General features: G+C 43.8%; 1 protein-coding gene across 1 annotated transcript; it reads left to right on the top strand.

Annotated features, from left to right (window-relative positions):
• The first annotated feature begins 221 nt into the window (after positions 1 to 221).
• LOC126043976 (myosin heavy chain, skeletal muscle, adult-like) lies at positions 222 to 18,675 on the top strand. Its single transcript, XM_049813046.1, has 38 exons — positions 222 to 428; positions 517 to 660; positions 754 to 910; positions 1,482 to 1,509; positions 1,608 to 1,719; positions 1,813 to 1,905; positions 2,036 to 2,099; positions 2,192 to 2,290; positions 2,392 to 2,495; positions 2,582 to 2,720; positions 3,688 to 3,806; positions 3,906 to 4,055; positions 4,602 to 4,772; positions 6,171 to 6,476; positions 6,576 to 6,644; positions 8,751 to 8,838; positions 8,939 to 9,056; positions 9,334 to 9,457; positions 9,901 to 10,037; positions 10,128 to 10,383; positions 11,791 to 12,033; positions 12,136 to 12,312; positions 12,398 to 12,543; positions 12,631 to 12,721; positions 12,811 to 13,200; positions 13,441 to 13,567; positions 13,662 to 13,780; positions 14,078 to 14,274; positions 14,665 to 14,848; positions 14,935 to 15,100; positions 15,272 to 15,396; positions 15,589 to 15,897; positions 15,985 to 16,188; positions 16,474 to 16,599; positions 16,694 to 16,864; positions 16,951 to 17,055; positions 17,194 to 17,289; positions 18,408 to 18,675. The coding sequence occupies exons 1-38, from the start codon at positions 222 to 224 to the stop codon at positions 18,558 to 18,560; spliced, it is 5,814 nt and encodes a 1,937-aa protein (XP_049669003.1). The 3' UTR covers positions 18,561 to 18,675.
• The last annotated feature ends 2,109 nt before the right edge of the window (positions 18,676 to 20,784 follow it).

The following is a 20,784-nucleotide window of genomic DNA, read 5'->3' as shown; positions in this document are numbered from 1 at the left end:
TAGACTACATCAGTGAAAACCTCTTATTTTCTAAGTTGATCTAAAAATTAAGTGTCTAGTTAGCTCATGTTAGATGTTCCAAATACTCAGAGTATGAAGACAAACCAAGTCATAGAGTATAAAATTTTTCCCAATCTTACAGAATAGATGTAAATAATCAGTGCCATATTGTTCCTTCCCATTAGAGCCCTCTGCTGACGTACCTTCAGTAAAGTGCAGACATGACTTCTGCAGACTCTGAGATGGCTGTCTTTGGAGAGGCGGCTCCCTATCTCCGAAAGTCAGAGAAGGAAAGAATTGCAGCCCAGAACAAGCCTTTTGATGCCAAGACATCTGTCTTTGTGGCCCATCCTAAAGAATCCTTTGTGAAAGGGACAATCCAGAGCAAGGAATCAGGGAAGGTCACTGTCAAGACTGAAGGTGGAGAGGTGAGTGAAAAACAAGGCTGAAGGACACCATTTGATTCCCACTCTAAGCTTTTAGCTGACATACATGGATCTTTTGTCTCCTTGGCAGACTCTGACTGTGAAGGATGATCAGGTCTTCCCCATGAACCCTCCCAAGTATGATAAAGTTGAGGACATGGCCATGATGACCCACCTCCATGAACCCGCTGTGCTGTACAACCTCAAAGAGCGTTATGCAGCCTGGATGATCTATGTAAGTAGCAGCAGCAGTCTCCCTCTGGGTAGCTAGGACGAACTGCTCTGCCAGGCTAAGTGGAAGCCAACGTGCTGTCTCCCTTCCTCGCAGACCTACTCGGGTCTCTTCTGTGTCACGGTCAACCCCTACAAGTGGCTGCCGGTGTACAACCCGGAGGTGGTGTTGGCCTACCGAGGCAAGAAGCGCCAGGAGGCCCCTCCACACATCTTCTCCATCTCTGACAATGCCTATCAGTTCATGCTGACTGGTGAGTACTTGACATCCCTCACAGCAATCTAAACTAAAAAGCCACACTGATCTTACTGGAGCATGTGACTGGCCAGCTAAAAACACCATGTAGCTGTATGACTGAGAACTTGATTGAGTTGTGCAGGAATTAATTTCAAGTGAAACTGACCCAGAAGCATACATGGACTCAGAACTGTGTGTTATTTGCAATTCAGTGTATAAAATTCTACACTCTTCCACTGCAGAAATATTATTTGACTCTGCTGCTTTTTTTCACTGATAGGAAACAAAAAGTTACTATTTCACATAATCCCCTATTTTGAATACAGGTAGGCAGTTTGATTAGATTTCTTGATGAGAACTGTGTGAAAGGCAAGTGGATGCACAGCTTGTCTCAGGATTACATGCTTCTGACAGCTCTATGCATCCATTTGGGCTTATACTTACTACTGTAAGGACCTGGAAGGGAAATAGGTACTCTTGGACTTTCTGAAGAAGCCCCAACTTACATTTACAGATTTACTTCTCATTCAGCTCAGTGTTACCCCGGTCAACTGCTAACACTGTCTTTCATTCTGCCTCTTTCACAGATCGCGAGAACCAGTCGATCCTGATCACGTATGTACACTCCCTGCTTGGGTCCCCGCTGGGCTGCCCCGTGCCAGGGGACCTCCAGCCTGACCACACGCTCTCTGCTTCTGTCTTTGGTTTGACAGTGGAGAATCTGGTGCAGGGAAGACTGTGAACACAAAGCGTGTCATCCAGTACTTTGCAACAATTGCAGCGAGTGGGGAGAAGAAGAAGGAGGAGCAGTCAGGCAAAATGCAGGTAAATTAATAGATACTGTCTTGAATCAAAGCTTTCCTCTGTTCCTGACATGATTTTTGCAAATGAAAACCTGCAATAATGATCACCCTGCAGGGAACGCTTGAGGATCAAATCATCAGCGCCAACCCACTGCTGGAAGCCTTTGGAAACGCCAAGACTGTGAGGAATGACAACTCCTCACGCTTTGTAAGTTGTGGCTTTGGACAAAATCTCTCCCTCTCATTACAAGATAAGTGATGGCCCTGGCAGTATTCCACATAAAGGAGATGTCAAAAGAACCCATCCAGGCTGAAATGCTGCTGCTTCTCCTTAACAGGGCAAATTCATCAGAATCCACTTTGGAGCTACAGGCAAACTGGCTTCTGCTGACATTGAAACTTGTAAGAGACTCTCCTGGCCTGATCCCATTCCTTCCTAAAGACCCACCTCTGTGTGTCTTCCTGTGCCTAACTCTTTGTACCTTCCTTTCCAGATCTGCTGGAGAAGTCCAGAGTCACTTTCCAGCTCAAGGCAGAAAGAAGCTACCACATATTTTATCAAATTACCTCCAACAAGAAGCCAGAACTAATTGGTAGGAGGGATCACTGAGCTTTTTGGAAGAAGGTGAATGAGCAACATTTAACTAAATTACAAAACCAGTGAAATTTAACCCATGAACCCATTTGTTTTCAGAAATGCTCCTCATTACCACCAACCCATATGACTACCCTTTTGTGAGTCAAGGTGAGATCACTGTTCCCAGCATTGATGACAAGGAGGAGCTGATGGCTACAGATGTAAGTAACTTACAGAACAGGTCAACAGACACAGATCATACATCACATAACAAGCAAATATTTCACTTTGCTTATTGTATTACCAGAGTGCCATTGACATCCTGGGCTTCACTGCTGATGAAAAGACTGCCATTTACAAGCTGACAGGGGCTGTCATGCACTACGGGAACCTGAAATTCAAGCAGAAGCCAAGAGAGGAGCAGGCAGAGCCAGATGGAACAGAAGGTATTATCAAACTCAATAATTAACCATTCTGTAAGCCACTATGGATATGGAAGACAGCAGAAATTATTCTTTGTTGGACTTTAGGATCCTAAGGAAAACAGTAAGCCAGAAAAAAACCTATTCCTTGTCCTCTTCTCAGTACATCAAGTTCCCTGAACTCAGAATATTTCTATCTTATGCTATAAATAGTTTAAACTGTCCTTTATAGACTTCCAGGAAGTCAGGAGCGATGGATGTCCTTTCTGTAACATTATTGGTTATACCTTTGTTGGAATATAGCTTGCAACTGTGAAACAGCCAAGTGGTTCGGCTCTAACAGGATGGGGGGACCATGTTCCCATGCACCATCACCTGTCAGATGCTCAGGGAACTCTGGTGTGAGAGGTGCATTTGATTCCTCTCCTTTGTTGGCGCAGGACCTACAACCCACATCTTCAGGTCTCTGAGCAATGGCTCCTCTTGCTAAAGGACAGGGTAGAAGGTGGGAAATACCATAGGTAAAAGGATGAAACCCTGTGAGGTTTACTGAACATCAGAAACCAAAGCTCAGAAAGGGTTGTAGACTCTGGATCTGAAAAAGAACAGATATCCTCTCTATGTTCCACCCTAAATATTGGGTGGTTTTGATCACCTGAATGTAGATCAGTACCTGACTGTCACTGCAGGTCCTGAGTTATGCGTGTACCACAAATATTCAGACTGGCAAGCTGCAGCTTTCAATTTTGTGCCAGAAGATTTCTGAAAAATATTATACTTTCTACATGTTTCAGTGAAGAATTTAAAACATAAATTCTTTTAGGAAAGCTCGATATGCATAATGATGACTTGGATGTTACCAAGATTCCCTCTATGGGAGTCTATCGAAAGATTTCAAAGAACAGAAATCTGAACCCTGCAGCCTTTAGAGAATGCTCCAGGATTCAAAGTCTATGTGCCACTAAATTCTTCCTTCTTCCACTCTCTTTAGTGGCTGACAAGGCTGCCTACCTTATGGGTCTGAATTCAGCTGACATGCTCAAGGCACTGTGTTATCCCCGAGTCAAGGTTGGGAATGAATATGTGACCAAGGGTCAAACTGCACAGCAGGTAAGAAACTGTGGCAACCTGGAACCATGTTGTGAATTAAGATCCTTTTGATTCTCATCTGCCCTGTATGGTAACTCCAGGCATTTATTTTTCTTGTAGGTGCACAATGCTGTAGGTGCTTTAGCAAAGGCTGTCTATGAGAGGATGTTCTTGTGGATGGTTGTTCGTATCAATCAACAGCTGGATACGAAGCAGCCTAGACAGTACTTCATTGGTGTCCTGGACATTGCTGGCTTTGAGATCTTTGATGTAAGTAACAAAGATTTGTTAAGAGCTATTTGGAAGTGACAATTGGATGTTATGATCACTCTGAGACATATTTTTAAAGAAGATGTAATATCATCACATAATTATTTGCAGCTATTTGCCTTTTTTTATCATGAGGTAAAAAAAATGACCTTTCAAAGGACTCATCTTATTTCAAGATGTGCGAACTCAAAAGTACAGAATGGTACAATCAGAAATATTCCTTGGTTTAAATGATCAAGGACAAGACAGTTCTAAACCATTTATATCATGATAGGCCTAAGCTTGAGTTTTTTCTCCCTGTAACTTGGTCTCAAATTATGCAGGAAATTTATTTTATCTTCACATTTTTATCAATGAAAAAAAATTCCTTGTGGACAATTAATTTGATGCATTTCTCTGTTTCGTAACATAGACATAAAGCAGACTGAAGAAAGGCATAGACTTGACAATGAAGCCACGATAACTGCATTCTTTATTTTTAAAGTATGAGGTTTTGCAATTATTGCTGCATCTTGCAAATATGCGTCTTTCTTATTTTATTTCCAGTTTAACAGCTTTGAGCAGCTGTGCATCAACTTCACCAATGAGAAACTGCAGCAGTTCTTCAACCACCACATGTTTGTGCTGGAGCAGGAAGAGTACAAGAAAGAAGGAATTGAATGGACATTCATTGACTTTGGGATGGACCTGGCTGCCTGCATTGAGCTCATTGAGAAGGTATCCTTCCTATTCAGAAATTCTGTAATTACTTGGTCTCATTTTTCAAAGGGATCTTCTGTGTTCATGTCCAAATATTCATCTTTTGTTATTCAAAATACCTTGCCATGTAATTTATTTTTTCTGTCAAGTGAGACATGAAAGAGATTTCACACAGCTTTGTGGAAGCAAATCCTTACTGATCTCTTTTCAAGCACCAAAAGATTGTTAAACTCCCAATAAGACTGTTCTTCCAAAACAGCTGGAGTCAATTTCCAGGTCAGCATGTCCTCCTCACCTTTCAGCTCTAACAGACTTGTGCTTGTACAGCAGAATCGCTATATCTTTGTAAAATTAACATAGAAGATGGACATACATAACTGTCAGCACACAGTCGCACTTACATGTGCATCCTTTGACTGACAATGAGAAGGCAGTCACACTGCACATGAGATGGAAGGTTCAGTGGCTTGCAGGATGATAAGTAGTTAGAATCACAGAATCACGGAACTGCTGAGGTTTGAAGGTTGGTCTGGATATCACTTAGTCCAACCCCCTTGGTCAAGACAGAGTCAGCTAGAGGGGGTTGCTCCATGTCCAGTTGGATTTTTAATATCTCCAAGGGTAGAGACTCCACAGATACACTGGGGAACCTTTCCAACTTTTGACCACCCTCACAGAAAAGAAGATTTTTTATTCTGTTTAAATGGAATTTTCTGTATTTCAATTCATGCCTGTTCCATCTTATCCTGTCACTGGACACCACTGAGAAACCTCTAGCTCTGTCTCCTTTATCCCCTTTCATTAGGTATTTATACAGGTTGATAAGATCCCCCCAGAGCCTTCTCTTTTCCAGGCTGAACAGTCCCATCTCTCTCAGTTTGTCCTTGTATGTCAGATGTTCCAGTCATTTACATACCTTCATGGCCTGTCATGGTGTTCACTCTACTACGTCCACGTTTGTCTTCTACTGGGGAGCCAAGAACTGGACACAGCAGTTTCTCAGCAGAGCTGAGTAGAGGGGAAAGAACACTTCCCTTGAGCTGCTGGCAATACTTAATGCAGCCCAGGATGAGCTGCCTGCCTTTGCCGCAAGGGTGTACTGTTGGCTCATGTTCAATTTGTCTGAGACATCTGTGTGTGCTTTGAGTCCCTCTGGATAAAAAGGTAGTGCTCTGATTTTATAAACGAAGTTCTCAATACAAACTAAATCAATTTCCATTAATCTTTATAATTCATTTGGTGTTAAAAAATATAAGTATGAATATGTTTAATCACACTTTCTAGCAGAAAATGTAATTGAATAATAATCTTTTTTGATGTGTAGCTCAGTCTGTGTTCCACTACCCTGCCTACATGAAGGTCTTTATTGCACTGAAAACTAAATTACAATCTGTTTTCCTTGTACATTTCTTCCAGCCCATGGGCATCTTCTCCATCCTGGAAGAGGAGTGCATGTTCCCCAAGGCAACTGACACCTCTTTCAAGAACAAGCTCTATGACCAGCATCTGGGCAAGTCTAGCAACTTCCAGAAGCCCAAGCCTACCAAAGGGAAGGTTGAGGCCCACTTCTCCCTGATACACTATGCTGGCACAGTAGACTACAACATCACTGGCTGGCTGGAGAAAAACAAGGACCCCCTGAATGAAACTGTCATTGGGTTGTACCAGAAATCATCTGTGAAGACACTGGCCTTACTCTTTGCCAACTATGGTGGAGCAGAAGCAGGTTAGTTCTATGAAACGTACAGCTTACAAAAAGGAATCATAAAAGGCAGTAGCAAAAATCTAAAACCTGTTTTATTTATTTTCAATTTTGCAGAGGCCAGTGCTGGAAAGAAAGGTGGCAAGAAGAAGGGTTCTTCCTTCCAGACTGTCTCAGCTCTTTTCCGGGTACAGTAGAGAGTTCATTTCTTAGAATCATAGAATCATAGAATCATTTAGGTTGGAAAAGACCTTCAAGATCATCGAGTCCAACCATTAACCATGCCCACTAAACCACGTCCTGTAGTACCTTGCCCACTCGCTTTTTGAATATCTCCAGGGATGGTGACTCAACAACTTCCCTGGGCAGCCCATTCCAATGTTTGACAACCCTCTTAGTAAAAAATTTTTTCCTAATATCTAACGTAAATCTCCCTTGCCTCAACTTGAGGCCATTTCCTCTTGTCCTATCTCCAGCCACCTGACAGAAGAGACCAACACCCACCTCACTACAACCTCCTTTCAGGTAGTTGTAGAGAGCGATAAGGTCTCCCCTCAGCCTCCTCTTTTCTAGACTAAACAGCCCCAGTTCCCTCAGCTGCTCCTCATAAGACTTGTGCTCCAGGCCCCTCACCAACTTGGTTGCCCTTCTCTAAACATGCTCCAGCAACTCAATGGCTTTCCTGTAGTGAGGGGCTCAAAACTGAACACAGGACTCGAGGTGCAGCCTCACCGGTGCCCAGTACAGGGGAACAACCACCTCCCTGTTCCTGCTGGCCACAGTATTTCTTCCTAAGATGAGGAATAAACCCACAATTTAAAATGGCTAGTCTTTTTTTGGCTTAGTTTTGTTAAAAGACCCTGAATTTCTTGGGCCATATTTTGCTAAAACTAAATCCACTGTGATCTATTTATGCTCCATTCCACTGAATGCACAACTTTTCTTTTTGTTCGCTTGTCCCAGGATGTTTCCAGACACAAGAATGCCATACAGAAAACTTCTAAAATGTATCTAAAATATACCAGATTTCCTTCAGATGCCCACCTCCGGCTTTGGAACCTTTTATTTCCCTTTATCAACATTCTGCCTACTGGAGGATGACCTGTTTGCTCCATTTATATTTGTAGTTTTTCTCCATGATTCAGGGATCAATCTCTTACAGTTGAAATACCACCACTCCTTGGATTATGGATTTTTAAGATGTCAGATACTTGACAGTTCTTAGTCATAACCAAGACTTGCTGCCTGGCTGCCCCATACACTTCTGCCAGTCTCTCCTGAGGTTTTTTATTACCATATTCATCCCTCATTTAGGACTCCCTTCTTGATATAGCCTAATTTCTTCTACAGATCTGCTGTCATATGATTCTTGATCACCTGACAAGATCACTAGCCAGTGCTCTGAAACAGGGTGTTGGCACATGTGTATGTGCCCCAAGAAAAATAATCATAGCTGTAGTGCCTTGGCCTTGCAAGTGGGAAATTACTGCTAGCATGTATGATTCAAAAATAATGCAGTAAGTCTATGTTTAAAGGTCATAAGACTTTAAGAGGTAATGTTATAGGAGAAATACTATTTGCTCCATTTGGGTTGCAATTCTGTTACATTTAAAATTTCTTCCAGTATCCCTCTAGCTTAGACATGTTAGTGTTTAGACATCCTAATGTTTTGGCTGCTTAATTTACATAGTCTGAGATGTTTTCTGGAGGCAACTGCTTCCCTCCACTAATTATAGGCAATAATTATTTATAAATAAGTATACAGATATTAATTAGAAAACAAGGCTGGGATTCATCTCACCTTATTCTCATCTTACCTTACAAGATAAACATGTAATCTAGACATTTAAAACTCATCTTGTCATTTTTGTTCCATTTGCTTTCAGTGGGGAAAACAGGAAGGTTCTATGTAGTGTGCTCCATATGACCTATCTTAAATGCCTACAGCAGTATGCTTCAAACTGCCTCATAGAGGTATCTGTTTATCTCTCTGGATACATCCAATGGAAGATGGATATAATTTCTAATTAAGGCATTCCAGTAGAGTCAGTGAAATGTAAAAAAATTGTATGTTTAAGAGTATAGTATTTCCTACAGATTAATCAGAAGAACTTTATAAATGAAGTTCATAACAGCAAAGATCTGTGGAAAGTCAGAAAAACTGATGCAGGGGGCTTCAGTTCAGGATTCTGCAAGCTAATTTTTGTCTGATATCTCATCTCATTTCAGAGGACTTGATGCTTACAGTGGAAATTACATTTGCTAATATAAACTTTTGTTAATGATTCTCCCAGGAGAATTTAAACAAGCTGATGACCAATCTGCGAAGCACTCACCCCCATTTTGTACGCTGCATCATCCCAAATGAAACGAAAACACCTGGTAAGAGACTCATATATAGAAGGTTTTTCAGTATGGTGCAGGTCTTCCCCTCTGTATTACCGAATATAGCATATATTATATTTGTGCTCTGAATTGCTAGGTGCCATGGAGCATGAACTGGTGCTTCACCAGCTGCGGTGTAATGGCGTGCTGGAAGGGATCAGAATTTGCAGGAAAGGATTTCCCAACAGAGTCCTGTATGCAGATTTTAAACAGAGGTCAGACTTCTTCCTCTTACTGGATCATTTTGTCCATCTTGAGTAGCCTGTGAAATTTAAGTTTCACCTCTGGTGACTAAAGCCTTCTCTAAAATTTATGTTTAGTAGTGCTTTTATGTTCTCAACAGTTCTTAGACTCTTTCTTGCAGTGTACCAGCCAATTGGTCTCAACAACAGACCTCTTTCTTTATATTCATAGAAACATAGAATCATTTAGGTTGGAAAAGACTCTTAAGATCATCAAGTTCAATGCAAGTTCTTCTGTTTTCTCCCCCAGATACAAAGTGTTAAATGCAAGTGCTATCCCAGAGGGACAGTTCATTGACAGCAAGAAGGCTTGTGAGAAACTTCTTGGATCAATTGATATAGACCACACTCAATACAAATTTGGTCACACCAAGGTACAAGAACGGTTTGTTTCAAGTACTATGTATTTTTGTTTTGCATGGCTTGAGAATGATACTCAGATTCTCCAGATAGTATGTGAAATTATCAGTGTATTTAAAATAAATCAAATAAGTACTTATTGACTCAACATTTGAATAAAACTGAAATTCATTGCCATAGGATGATTTGATCAAGGGTTCCTAATTTAAGACAAAGTTGTAGAGTAAAAGAATCAAAGTTTAATAAAAACAAAGGCAAAATGTGTGGCTATTATAGTTCCTCAACTGCAGGTAACTGGAAGCTTGGAGATGTAAAAGAAGATCTATCACTACATACATTCTTTGTGCTTTTGCTCTTTCTCTTAACTTCTTATATTACCTGCCATGGGGGACAGTGTACTGGGTCATGCTGAACAACAAGCACATACACCGCACCTATTTTCATGTTCTTACCTAAGGTGTTCTTCAAAGCTGGGCTGATAGGCCTCTTGGAAGAGATGAGGGATGAGAAGCTGGCACAACTCATCACCCGCACACAAGCCAGGTGCAGGGGCTTCCTGATGAGAGTGGAATACCAAAGAATGGTGGAGAGGAGGTAGGCATTTCTTCAAATTAGGTTCACTGTATATGGCTTGTTGTGTCATCATGGTCTAAATACTTAATATTAATTTGACTTACCTTTCAGAGAGTCCATCTTTTGCATCCAGTACAATATTCGTGCATTCATGAACGTCAAGCACTGGCCCTGGATGAAGCTGTTCTTCAAGATCAAGCCCTTGCTGAAGAGTGCAGAATCTGAGAAGGAAATGGCCAACATGAAACAAGAGTTTGAGAAAATCAAGGAAGAGCTTGCAAAGTCTGAGGCAAAGAGGAAGGAGCTGGAGGAGAAAATGGTGAAACTGGTGCAGGAGAAAAACGATCTGCAGCTCCAAGTGCAGGCTGTGAGTACTACCATTGTGCCTCATCCTAACTGAACTGTGACTATCGGGCTGATATTTATAACTACATTTTCAAAAGACACATTGAAACTACAATTTAATTCAGTTCAACTGTATTTCATTAAGTGGTGCTCTTAAAAATATAACTAGCTTCAATAAGGACTGTCAGGAGTTTGTAGTCAAGATATTTAATGGGTGAGATTTTCTATGGTACATGCTGAGGTCTCTACCATATACATTCAATTAAAGAGCATCAGAGCAATCAAGAAACTTTACTTTTATTAGTATAATGTTTGTTCTTCTAGTAATTATTTCCTACTGCTCCAAAACTGAGTATGCCTATTCTTATACACACATGATTAGGAATTCTTAGGACAAGTTAATAGGACATTTCTGTCCTCTCTTTATTCTCTAATTAAACAAGGTAACTTGTTTCTTTTCGGTGTAGGTGGTGGCTTAGCTCTTACAAACATTGCTATATTGTAATACTGAACTAATTGAGAGGAAACAGAATTTTATATTCTCAATCATCCTCCTAAATCACTTACAATCATTACAAAAAAATTATGTGGTACACCTATGGTGTTGTAATGCTGAGGTTTCTAAATTAAATCATTCACAAAATAGAAAAGACTGTATCCTCAACGTAATACTATGCAGCATATGTGACATGTAGGAAAATTTACATGCCCCCCTTTTAAAAGAATCTTGAACTGTAAAAAGATTTAAAAAATCCACTCACTGCTAAAATCATCATATTGCTTTCATATTATTTCTGCTAGACTGAAACTTGAGACAAAATATAACAAATACCACAGGACATCTGTTGCAAAAAAAGTCTAGAGATAAATTTTCCAGCAACTTCCTTTCTTCTTAGCCAATGAGGGTCTGACAGAGAAAAGACAAAGCTGCTAGATGCTGAATATTTTGGGGCCATGGTGATGAAAATCTGAATCAGACACAGTTGCTTCAGAAAGACAGTAGGGTGAAAAAAGAGACATACAGGAATGATGTGAGCATAATTGTGACTTTGGTATTTATATGTATCTTGGCATATAGTTATCACTTGGCACTTCATAAATGTGGGAGATATTCCTATGAGTAAACCCCAATTTATGTACTTTGTTCTAATGTTTGATACTATGGGATGATATTGGATTCTATACCTTGCACAAATATGTAAATAATTGGGCCTTCATGTAGATTTAAGGAATTTTATTTGGTGTTAGCTTTCAAAACTGGCTGTTTCAAAATGAATAATATAAAATAAATTCTGTATTATATTTCATTCTGTTGGAACATAAGCCAAATTTTTAACTACAAAATTGCTATCCAGGACTCTAAACTGTGAAGGTAAGCATCTCAATATTACCTCAAAAACATATCCCTAAAATGGTATTTTTCCACCAGGAAGCTGATGCTTTGGCTGATGCTGAGGAAAGGTGTGACCAGCTTATCAAAACCAAAATCCAGCTGGAAGCCAAAGTTAAAGAGGTGACTGAAAGGGCTGAGGATGAGGAAGAAATTAATGCTGAGCTGACAGCCAAGAAGAGGAAACTGGAGGATGAATGTTCAGAGCTGAAGAAAGATATTGACGATCTTGAGTTAACACTGGCCAAGGTTGAGAAGGAAAAACATGCCACCGAAAACAAAGTATGAGGCAGAAGATGTCACTCTCACAGAAAGGACCTCTGTTATACAGTATAAAATTTTAAACATAATTTTTTACCTGCAAGTGCTCCCTTCTTTTCAAAGGTGAAAAACCTTACAGAGGAGATGGCAGCCCTGGATGAGACCATTGTGAAGCTGACAAAAGAGAAGAAAGCCCTCCAAGAGGCCCATCAGCAGACACTGGATGACCTGCAGGCAGAAGAGGACAAAGTCAATACGCTGACCAAAGCTAAAACCAAGCTGGAACAGCAAGTGGACGATGTAAGCACACAGGCATACCTCAAGAACAGGACAGGTATGGAGTCAAACCTGGCTGATGGAGCACTGATGGTCTTGTTTCTTTTAGCTGGAAGGGTCCCTGGAGCAAGAGAAGAAACTGCGCATGGACCTTGAGAGAGCTAAGAGGAAACTCGAGGGAGACCTGAAGCTGGCCCATGACAGCATAATGGATTTGGAAAATGATAAGCAGCAGCTGGATGAGAAGCTGAAGAAGTAAGTGGGGCTGTGAGGCACCTGAGTGCTGGGCTGGTGCCCCTGTCTTTTTGCTTTGAGCTCTAACATGGTTTGCTTTGCCCAAAGGAAAGACTTTGAAATCAGCCAGATCCAGAGCAAAATTGAGGATGAGCAGCTTCTGGGCATGCAATTACAGAAGAAGATCAAGGAGCTGCAGGCAAGTCTTTGTTCCTTGTCCTCTCTCACCCAGTCTCAGGTGAGGTAGGAGGAGGGCATGTGTGTGAAGGATCCCCTAATGTTCCTCAGGCTCGTATTGAGGAACTGGAGGAGGAAATTGAGGCAGAGCGAACCTCTCGGGCAAAAGCAGAGAAGCATCGGGCTGACCTCTCGAGGGAGCTAGAGGAGATCAGCGAGCGCCTGGAAGAAGCAGGAGGGGCTACAGCAGCTCAGATTGAGATGAACAAGAAGCGTGAGGCAGAATTTCAGAAGATGCGCCGTGACCTCGAAGAGGCCACGCTGCAGCACGAAGCCACAGCTGCCGCCCTGCGGAAGAAGCACGCGGACAGCACAGCTGAGCTTGGGGAGCAGATCGACAACCTGCAGCGAGTGAAGCAGAAGCTGGAGAAGGAGAAGAGTGAGCTGAAGATGGAGATTGATGACTTGGCCAGTAACATGGAGTCTGTCTCCAAAGCCAAGGTACAAAAATACTTTTATTAGGAATTTGAGAACAATTTAATATTCTTGTTTAATCTTATCTTATTTAATTGTTATCAGGTTATAATATAACTGTTTTCTCCAAATCTAACATATAGAACTGTGGGCGTACGCACATAGTTCCCAGATATGTAAACTTCATCTTCTAGACACATTTTCCTGCTGTACCTAAGGCAGAATCGAAGTATTAACTCTATTTTCTTATGTGTGATTGACACCTAGGCAAATCTGGAGAAGATGTGCCGCACTCTGGAGGACCAACTAAGTGAATATAAAACAAAGGAGGAGCAGAATCAGCGCATGATTAGCGATCTCAGTGCTCAAAGAGCTCGTCTGCAGACAGAATCTGGTATGGCACTTCCATCTCTAGTTTGGAAATGGGCGACCCCCCCGCATGATTCTCTTGGCTGTTAAAATATTGTCTTAATTACAAACTTTCCTAGGTGAATATGCACGTCAGGTGGATGAAAAGGATGCTTTAATTTCTCAGCTGTCTAGAGGGAAACAGGCTTTCACCCAGCAGATTGAAGAATTGAAGCGGCAACTAGAGGAAGAGATAAAGGTGAAGATATTTCATTGTACATATGAAATAAATATTTTACATCATATTGGTTTTGGTGTGGTGTTCAAGAGTTCAAAAGGTGATTTAATTAAAAGTTCAAAACATCCCATTAGGTCATGCAATCTAGGCCCCGTCAGGGCAGGACTCCCAACTTTTTGCAGTATACCCGTCCTTGGCTTTTATTTTTTTCATGCAGTCAATTACTATTTCTCTGGGATATATTCCAGTGTCTAAGTGCCAGTAAGATGAAATTTCCCAGAATATATCTACTCCTTATTGCAATCTTTTTACCACTAGGCCAAGAATGCCCTGGCCCATGGCTTGCAGTCTGCTCGCCACGACTGTGACTTGCTCCGGGAACAATATGAGGAGGAGCAGGAAGCTAAGAGTGAGCTACAGCGTGCCCTGTCCAAAGCCAACAGTGAAGTGGCCCAGTGGAGAACCAAATATGAGACGGATGCTATTCAGCGCACAGAGGAGCTGGAGGAAGCCAAGTATGTGGGGAATGTGGGGAAGGCTGGCAGAAACCCATGACGGAATTTTGAAGATACCACTGAGATACTGAAAGGCAAAAGCCTTATAGTAGGTTGGGGAGGAGTTATATGAAACAGAAATATGTACTTTAAAGGGTGTGGTTTTGAAAAACACAAGGAAAATAGACTACATGACAAAGAATGGAGGAGAAAGACAATGTATAGTGATGCGCAGAGAGATAGCCAGACCACGGGGAAAGAAAACAGGAGGAAAAATGACTGGCTGGGATAGGCTCTACTCCGTGTGCATGGGGACCAAATACTGCAAAAACTGCCTCAGCACTGTGGTGGAAATAAAAAAACAATATCCATTTTAGGCCCCAATTAAGAGCTATGCTTATCACCTCCCAGGAAGAAGCTGGCACAGCGCCTGCAGGATGCAGAGGAACATGTCGAAGCTGTAAATGCCAAATGTGCTTCCTTGGAAAAGACAAAGCAGAGGCTGCAGAATGAAGTGGAGGACCTAATGATTGACGTGGAGCGAGCAAATGCTGCCTGCGCAGCTCTGGATAAGAAGCAGAAGAACTTTGACAAGGTCTTTTGGGCTCCAGGCCTGGGGTTTCTGGGCAGAGCATCCCCTCCCGATTGCCACATCCACACTGAGGTCCTGTTTCTCTTCAGATCCTGGCAGAATGGAAGCAGAAGTACGAGGAAACGCAGGCTGAGCTGGAAGCCTCCCAGAAGGAGTCTCGGTCTCTCAGCACAGAGCTGTTTAAGATGAAGAATGCCTATGAGGAGTCCTTGGACCACCTGGAAACGCTGAAGCGTGAGAACAAGAACTTGCAGCGTAAGTCCCTGGCCCTCTGCTCCTGGCCGGGCTTTCTCACTATCCACCACTACCACCTTTCCGTATGGGTCTGTGCCTGCAGGTTGGCAAAGCTGCCTGTCACCTTGGTGTGGCAGGGCCCTTTGCATTCTGCTCTGTGCCTGACCATGCTGTTGGTCTTTTCTCCAACAGAGGAGATTGCTGACCTCACGGAGCAGATTGCCGAGGGAGGAAAGGCGATTCATGAGCTGGAGAAAGTCAAGAAGCAGATTGAGCAGGAGAAATATGAAATCCAGGCTGCCTTGGAGGAAGCTGAGGTACATGCCCATAATCACTGGTATTTGCACTAAAAATAGGAGCAATGGGGAAATATGACTAAAAACTGCTTGGTCCTCCTCTGTTCTGGCTGGGGAGTGCAGGCAGCTGAGATTCTTGAAATATTCTGTAATTACCTAGAAAGCAAGCAGTAGTTTTATCGACATTACAAATGCTTGTGTCTACTTGTCCAGGCCTCCCTAGAACATGAAGAGGGGAAGATCCTGCGCCTCCAGCTTGAGCTCAACCAGGTGAAGTCTGAGATTGACAGGAAGATAGCAGAGAAAGATGAGGAGATCGACCAGATGAAGCGAAACCACCTCAGAATTGTAGAGTCCTTACAGAGCAGCCTGGATGCTGAGATCAGGAGCAGGAATGAAGCCCTGCGTCTGAAGAAGAAGATGGAGGGAGACCTGAATGAAATGGAGATCCAGCTGAGCCATGCCAACCGCGTGGCTGCAGAGGCACAAAAGAACCTGAGAAACACACAGGCAGTGCTCAAGGTCTGTTCAGCAAAGCTACAGAAAGAGAAGAGCCTTCGCTGACATTTTTGGCACTCAAGCACACAAATTCTCTTGCCTCTTTTACAGGATACCCAGATACACTTGGATGATGCTCTCAGGACACAGGAGGACCTGAAGGAGCAGGTGGCCATGGTGGAGCGCAGAGCAAACCTGTTGCAGGCTGAAATTGAGGAGCTACGGGCAGCCCTGGAGCAGACGGAGCGGTCGAGGAAAGTGGCTGAGCAGGAGCTTCTGGATGCCACTGAACGTGTGCAGCTCCTCCATACCCAGGTAAGAGCATGTTGCAAAAGAAGTTGTGCCGACAGTTGATAAACACAGAGGTCTGCTACATACCAGAGGATAAGGAGCACTAGAATGGCCTCGCTACTGCTGTCCACAAGGCCAGGCATGCTCAACACCCATCACCTGAGCCTACCACTAACATTTTGTAAACAATCTTTTTAAAAAGAATTCCAGATCTTGAATTGCAAGCCTGAAGAGTAAAGACTTGGCTCAGGCTGTAGGTTTGGTATTGCAGGCCTCAGGATGCAAGTCTGGCAATCTCTCTTTGCGCAGAACACCAGCTTGATCAACACCAAGAAGAAGCTGGAAACCGACATTGCCCAAATTCAGGGTGAAATGGAGGACACGATCCAGGAAGCCCGCAATGCTGAAGAGAAGGCCAAGAAGGCCATCACAGATGTGAGTCGGAGGCTCCTTTCACTGCTTAAGATATGTGCCTTCCCCCCAGAACATCTCCAGCCTGAAAATGGCTTTGACCTTTTGCTCTCATCAGGCGGCCATGATGGCAGAAGAGCTGAAGAAGGAGCAGGACACCAGCGCCCACCTGGAGAGGATGAAGAAGAACCTGGACCAGACGGTGAAGGACCTGCAGCACCGTCTGGATGAAGCTGAGCAGTTGGCCCTGAAGGGAGGCAAGAAGCAAATCCAGAAGCTGGAGGCCAGAGTGCGTAGGGCTTTTATTTGTGCATGAGTGAGCACATCATGTAAGTAGCCAGCAGGGAAGCTCCAAAGATGGGGTGCTCGTTGCAGGTGCGGGAGCTGGAAGGGGAGGTTGATGCTGAGCAGAAGCGCAGCGCTGAAGCCGTGAAGGGTGTGCGCAAGTACGAGAGGAGGGTGAAGGAGCTGACCTACCAGGTAGGGCAGGAGGCCTCCTTGGGCTGACACACCCTCTCACAGGAACTAAAAATTTTTGCACTTGATTGCCAAAGGGAATTGTTAACTCACATGGTCGGGAAATCATTTACTGTCTTTCGTGCTTACCAACTGCTTTAGTCTGAGGAAGACCGTAAGAATATTCTCAGGCTGCAGGATCTGGTGGACAAGCTGCAAATGAAGGTGAAATCCTACAAGAGACAGTCTGAAGAGGCTGTAAGTATCACTGAGTGCCTGGCAAGAAACACTTTCTAAGTGGGTAGTATGGTCATTGAGGAGACGATTATAAGAAACTTGGAAAGTGCCCGTGGTCAATAATGGACGGCTTCAAGATCTTTGAAATGCTTATAAATCAGCCTAACCTTTGCGAATTAAATCAATGAGCAAACAAGTAGGCTAATGAGGAGGGCCAGTGCACATTACAGTTTTTTGTTTTAGAACAACAAAGTGATCTGTAAGAAGGAGTTCTTATTAATAATACTGATAGTACAATGTATTAAGAAGTTTTGAAAAGAACGTATTTTCAGAATTTTGAACTTCATATAACTACCTTTACAAAAGATGCCTGTGACCCTTGGAATTAATAGAAGCTTGGTAGTTATGGGCAAGCAAATGACCTGCCAAAATTCCTGCCTAGGAGCACAGAAAATGTTGCATAAGAAATCCTTCTGATTCAGCATATGCTCATCTGCTACAGGGAAGTCCACATTTTAGTTATGGCCAGGAAAATTTCAGATCGAGAAGGTGTTGGAAATACATTCCCAAGCCACACTGTGCACTGCATTTAGGATTGTGCAAGGAGCCTTTGCCTTCTTCTGGGCATGCAGCTATCAGGCATGAATTGAGGGAAGTCCTGCAGCCCCTGAATTTATGGATGTCTCAGCATGGCTTCTTTGCTGCTGCAAACAGTGCAGTACAGACAAAGGCTTCTGGACTCAGATAAGGGGATTTGTGAGAGGGACACTGAGGAGATCTTATGGACTCACCACCTCTTACAAATTCCTAACCCCATCTCAAAGTATGCAGAGGTAGTTGAATATTTAATTCCAGAGCTAACAAAATCTGATTTCCAGCTGCCCAGTTTCTTTCCTTCCCACATTCCAGAGCAGCATTGTGTTCAAATCCTGTTGTGCTCTGTCTACAACAGATCTTCTAAAAAGGGGAGGGTGAGGAGATCTGTGTTAGGCTTAGGTGTAAGCAGAAGCAGTGGTGGGTGGGGGATGGAGGGTTGTGCCTTCTCCTGGGCAAGGTTCAAAGCCCCACAAAGCTGAGGCACAGGAGGAGTGAAACCCCTGCCCTGGGCTCCTCACCACCGACTCCTTCTCCCCGCACAGGAGGAGCTGTCCAATGTCAATCTGTCCAAGTTCCGAAAGATCCAGCATGAGCTGGAAGAAGCTGAGGAGCGGGCTGACATTGCAGAGTCGCAGGTCAACAAGCTCCGAGCGAAGAGTCGGGAGTTTCATAGGAAGATAGAAGAGGAAGAGTGAGGATGTCATAAGGCAGCAAAGTGACCTGAGGGCTGCACAAAATGTGAACCTTTTGGTCGCTTTCTTCTGCAATGAGTCTTTGTACCCACCTCAATGTCTAGAGAATAAAGACCGTAGATTCCTCTGCATACACACTATGAATAGTGCCTTCTTTGGTTTTTTTCCTGATCAAGTGTGGGGTATTGCATTGCAGAACAAGTTTTCTTACATCTCCTGGCTGAGGGAAGGGAGAAGCTAATGCAAACTCTGCATTGAGGACCCACAAACTTAGAGGCTGGCCATTCCTGTGGAGACTACGGAGTCTCTTCCATCTCCAGCAGCTCCTTGCCCTGCTCCTGCCCTCACATACTCTTAATTCTTGTCCCATTGTCCTTTCAGCACAGCTTACTTCCCATGTGAGAGGCAAGAGAGGGTGATCCCTTTCCTTTTTCCTTTCCCTGCTTTTGTTTTTGATCCTGGCAGTCACAAACCCTAAACACCAGTCTCTGAGTAAGTTATCAGAAGTCACAGGACACTGCACCACGAAGGACCAACTGTGCCTTGGCAGAGATGATTTTCGGCACACAGAGCACCGTTACGACATATTGATGGTGCCCCTAAGTTGTGCCATCTCTCTTACCCTAGATTGCCTCAGCTGCTGCCACCACCTGCTCCTAGTTTCTCTGCAGTGGACAAAATGCTGGGTCCTGCCTGGGGCCATGTGCTGGAAGGGTTGCCCCTTAGGGCCCATTTCTCGCAGGTTGCGTGGCAGCAACAGACCTCCTCAACACATCGCCTCAAAGGTCAGCCTTGTCACCTCTCGCACAACAGGCTGCACGTGGCATTGCCTCAGGCAAGAGAAAAGAAGACAACTGATGGGTGTACCCCTCCATTCCTTTCTCACATACCTGTACCTTGCTTTTGGCCTACCTACAGGCTAAGCAGACAATATATCTTTGGGAAGAAGGGAAGGGGGAAATTGTCAAACACTTTTTCCTTCATTCAGACCCTGATCTGAGCAGCAGAGGCACTGTGGGCGTGTACAACTGCAAAGTCTCATGTGCTCTATCAGCCGTCTCAGCTAGATCATTCTGATGCATTAAGCCTTGCCTCTAGTTTGGGTGAAAGACAGATGGACAGTGCCAAGGTATGTTAAAGACAAGCCCACAGATGTCTGCCTAAGCTGATGTTGTCATAGAACTGACAACTCTTGGCTTCCAAGTAACTTTTGTCCCCTATTTTCAGGGAGACCACACAGCCTTGGAGGATTTTCTCAGAAACCTCAGAGGAGGTGTGTACAGTGAATCAAACACAGGATCCCTTGATGCAGACCAAGGTGGAGTGAATAAGAAACTCATTATCAGCAACTGAGGAGTGAAGTGCAGCTGGCACTAAAAGGAAACAAGCAGCAGACTCAAGAGCAGAGGCCAGGGTACGTATTGGTGTTGAAAGCTTGTGACAGTCCCCAGCTTTCCCCCTTTGTCTACTGTACAAGTGCCAGCAGAGGTGGGTGCTCCATGGAGCATTGAGCCTAGCAGGGCCACAAGGATGGGAGTGGAGCTGGTGTTGTGGGCTGAAGGGATGCAGGTTGTGCAGAAAATGATTGTGCCCAAGCGTGCGGCAGGTAGCCCCTGAATGCTTTCCACCTTGATTTGCTTACAATGTTTTCAAGGGAGAGCTTGCCAATGGAGCTCCTTGGGGGTGATGGGAAGTGGTAAAGGTTGACACTGTCTGCTTGGTCTAAGCTTGTAGAAGTCAATGCCGGAGGCTTTGGCTCCAAATAGATGCTCACACTGCTGGGAAGTTGCGACTGGCAGCTCCATGGCTGTATGCCTATGACAGTAATATCCAAAGGGCTCTTACCTTACCTGGCTCCCAAGTGCAGCCTCACCAGCACACCAGCTCTCAGAAGGAAGTGCAGCCTGCTTCCAGCGTCACTAGCGAGCATTGGTGAGCAGAACCTCTGTCAGTGCTGTCTGAAGAGAGCAATGGGAGATGGTTCTTTAGGAGCAGACCTTGGTTTTCAATCACAAGGACCTTAAGAAAGCCACCCAACAGCTTGCAGAGGTGCTAGACTAGTCCTCCCTTCTCATGACACTGCACAACTTTTCCCCATGGCTCCCTAGCAGACTCCCAACCTTGTTCATCCCTCCTCATCCCCTGCATTCTTTGTCCTTGCCTGACAGCGTCCGTTGGCCTGCCACCACAGCCAGGGTCTCTTGTGGTGAGCCTTGCCTGCCCAAAC

Source organism: Accipiter gentilis, chromosome 10 (assembly GCF_929443795.1).
Source record: "Accipiter gentilis chromosome 10, bAccGen1.1, whole genome shotgun sequence".
NCBI classification, from domain to species: Eukaryota; Metazoa; Chordata; class Aves; order Accipitriformes; family Accipitridae; genus Astur; species Astur gentilis.
This window is presented reverse-complemented; position numbering and strand designations above follow the sequence as displayed.

Coding starts and splice junctions, on each gene's coding strand:
- LOC126043976 (XM_049813046.1), top strand. CDS start 222: ATGACTTCTGCAGACTCTGAGATGGCTGTCTTTGGAGAGGCGGCTCCC. Junction 6,645..8,750: donor CTGTCTCAGCTCTTTTCCGG/GTACAGTAGAGA, acceptor TGATTCTCCCAG/GAGAATTTAAACAAGCTGAT. Junction 17,056..17,193: donor TGAAGGAGCTGACCTACCAG/GTAGGGCAGGAG, acceptor CAACTGCTTTAG/TCTGAGGAAGACCGTAAGAA.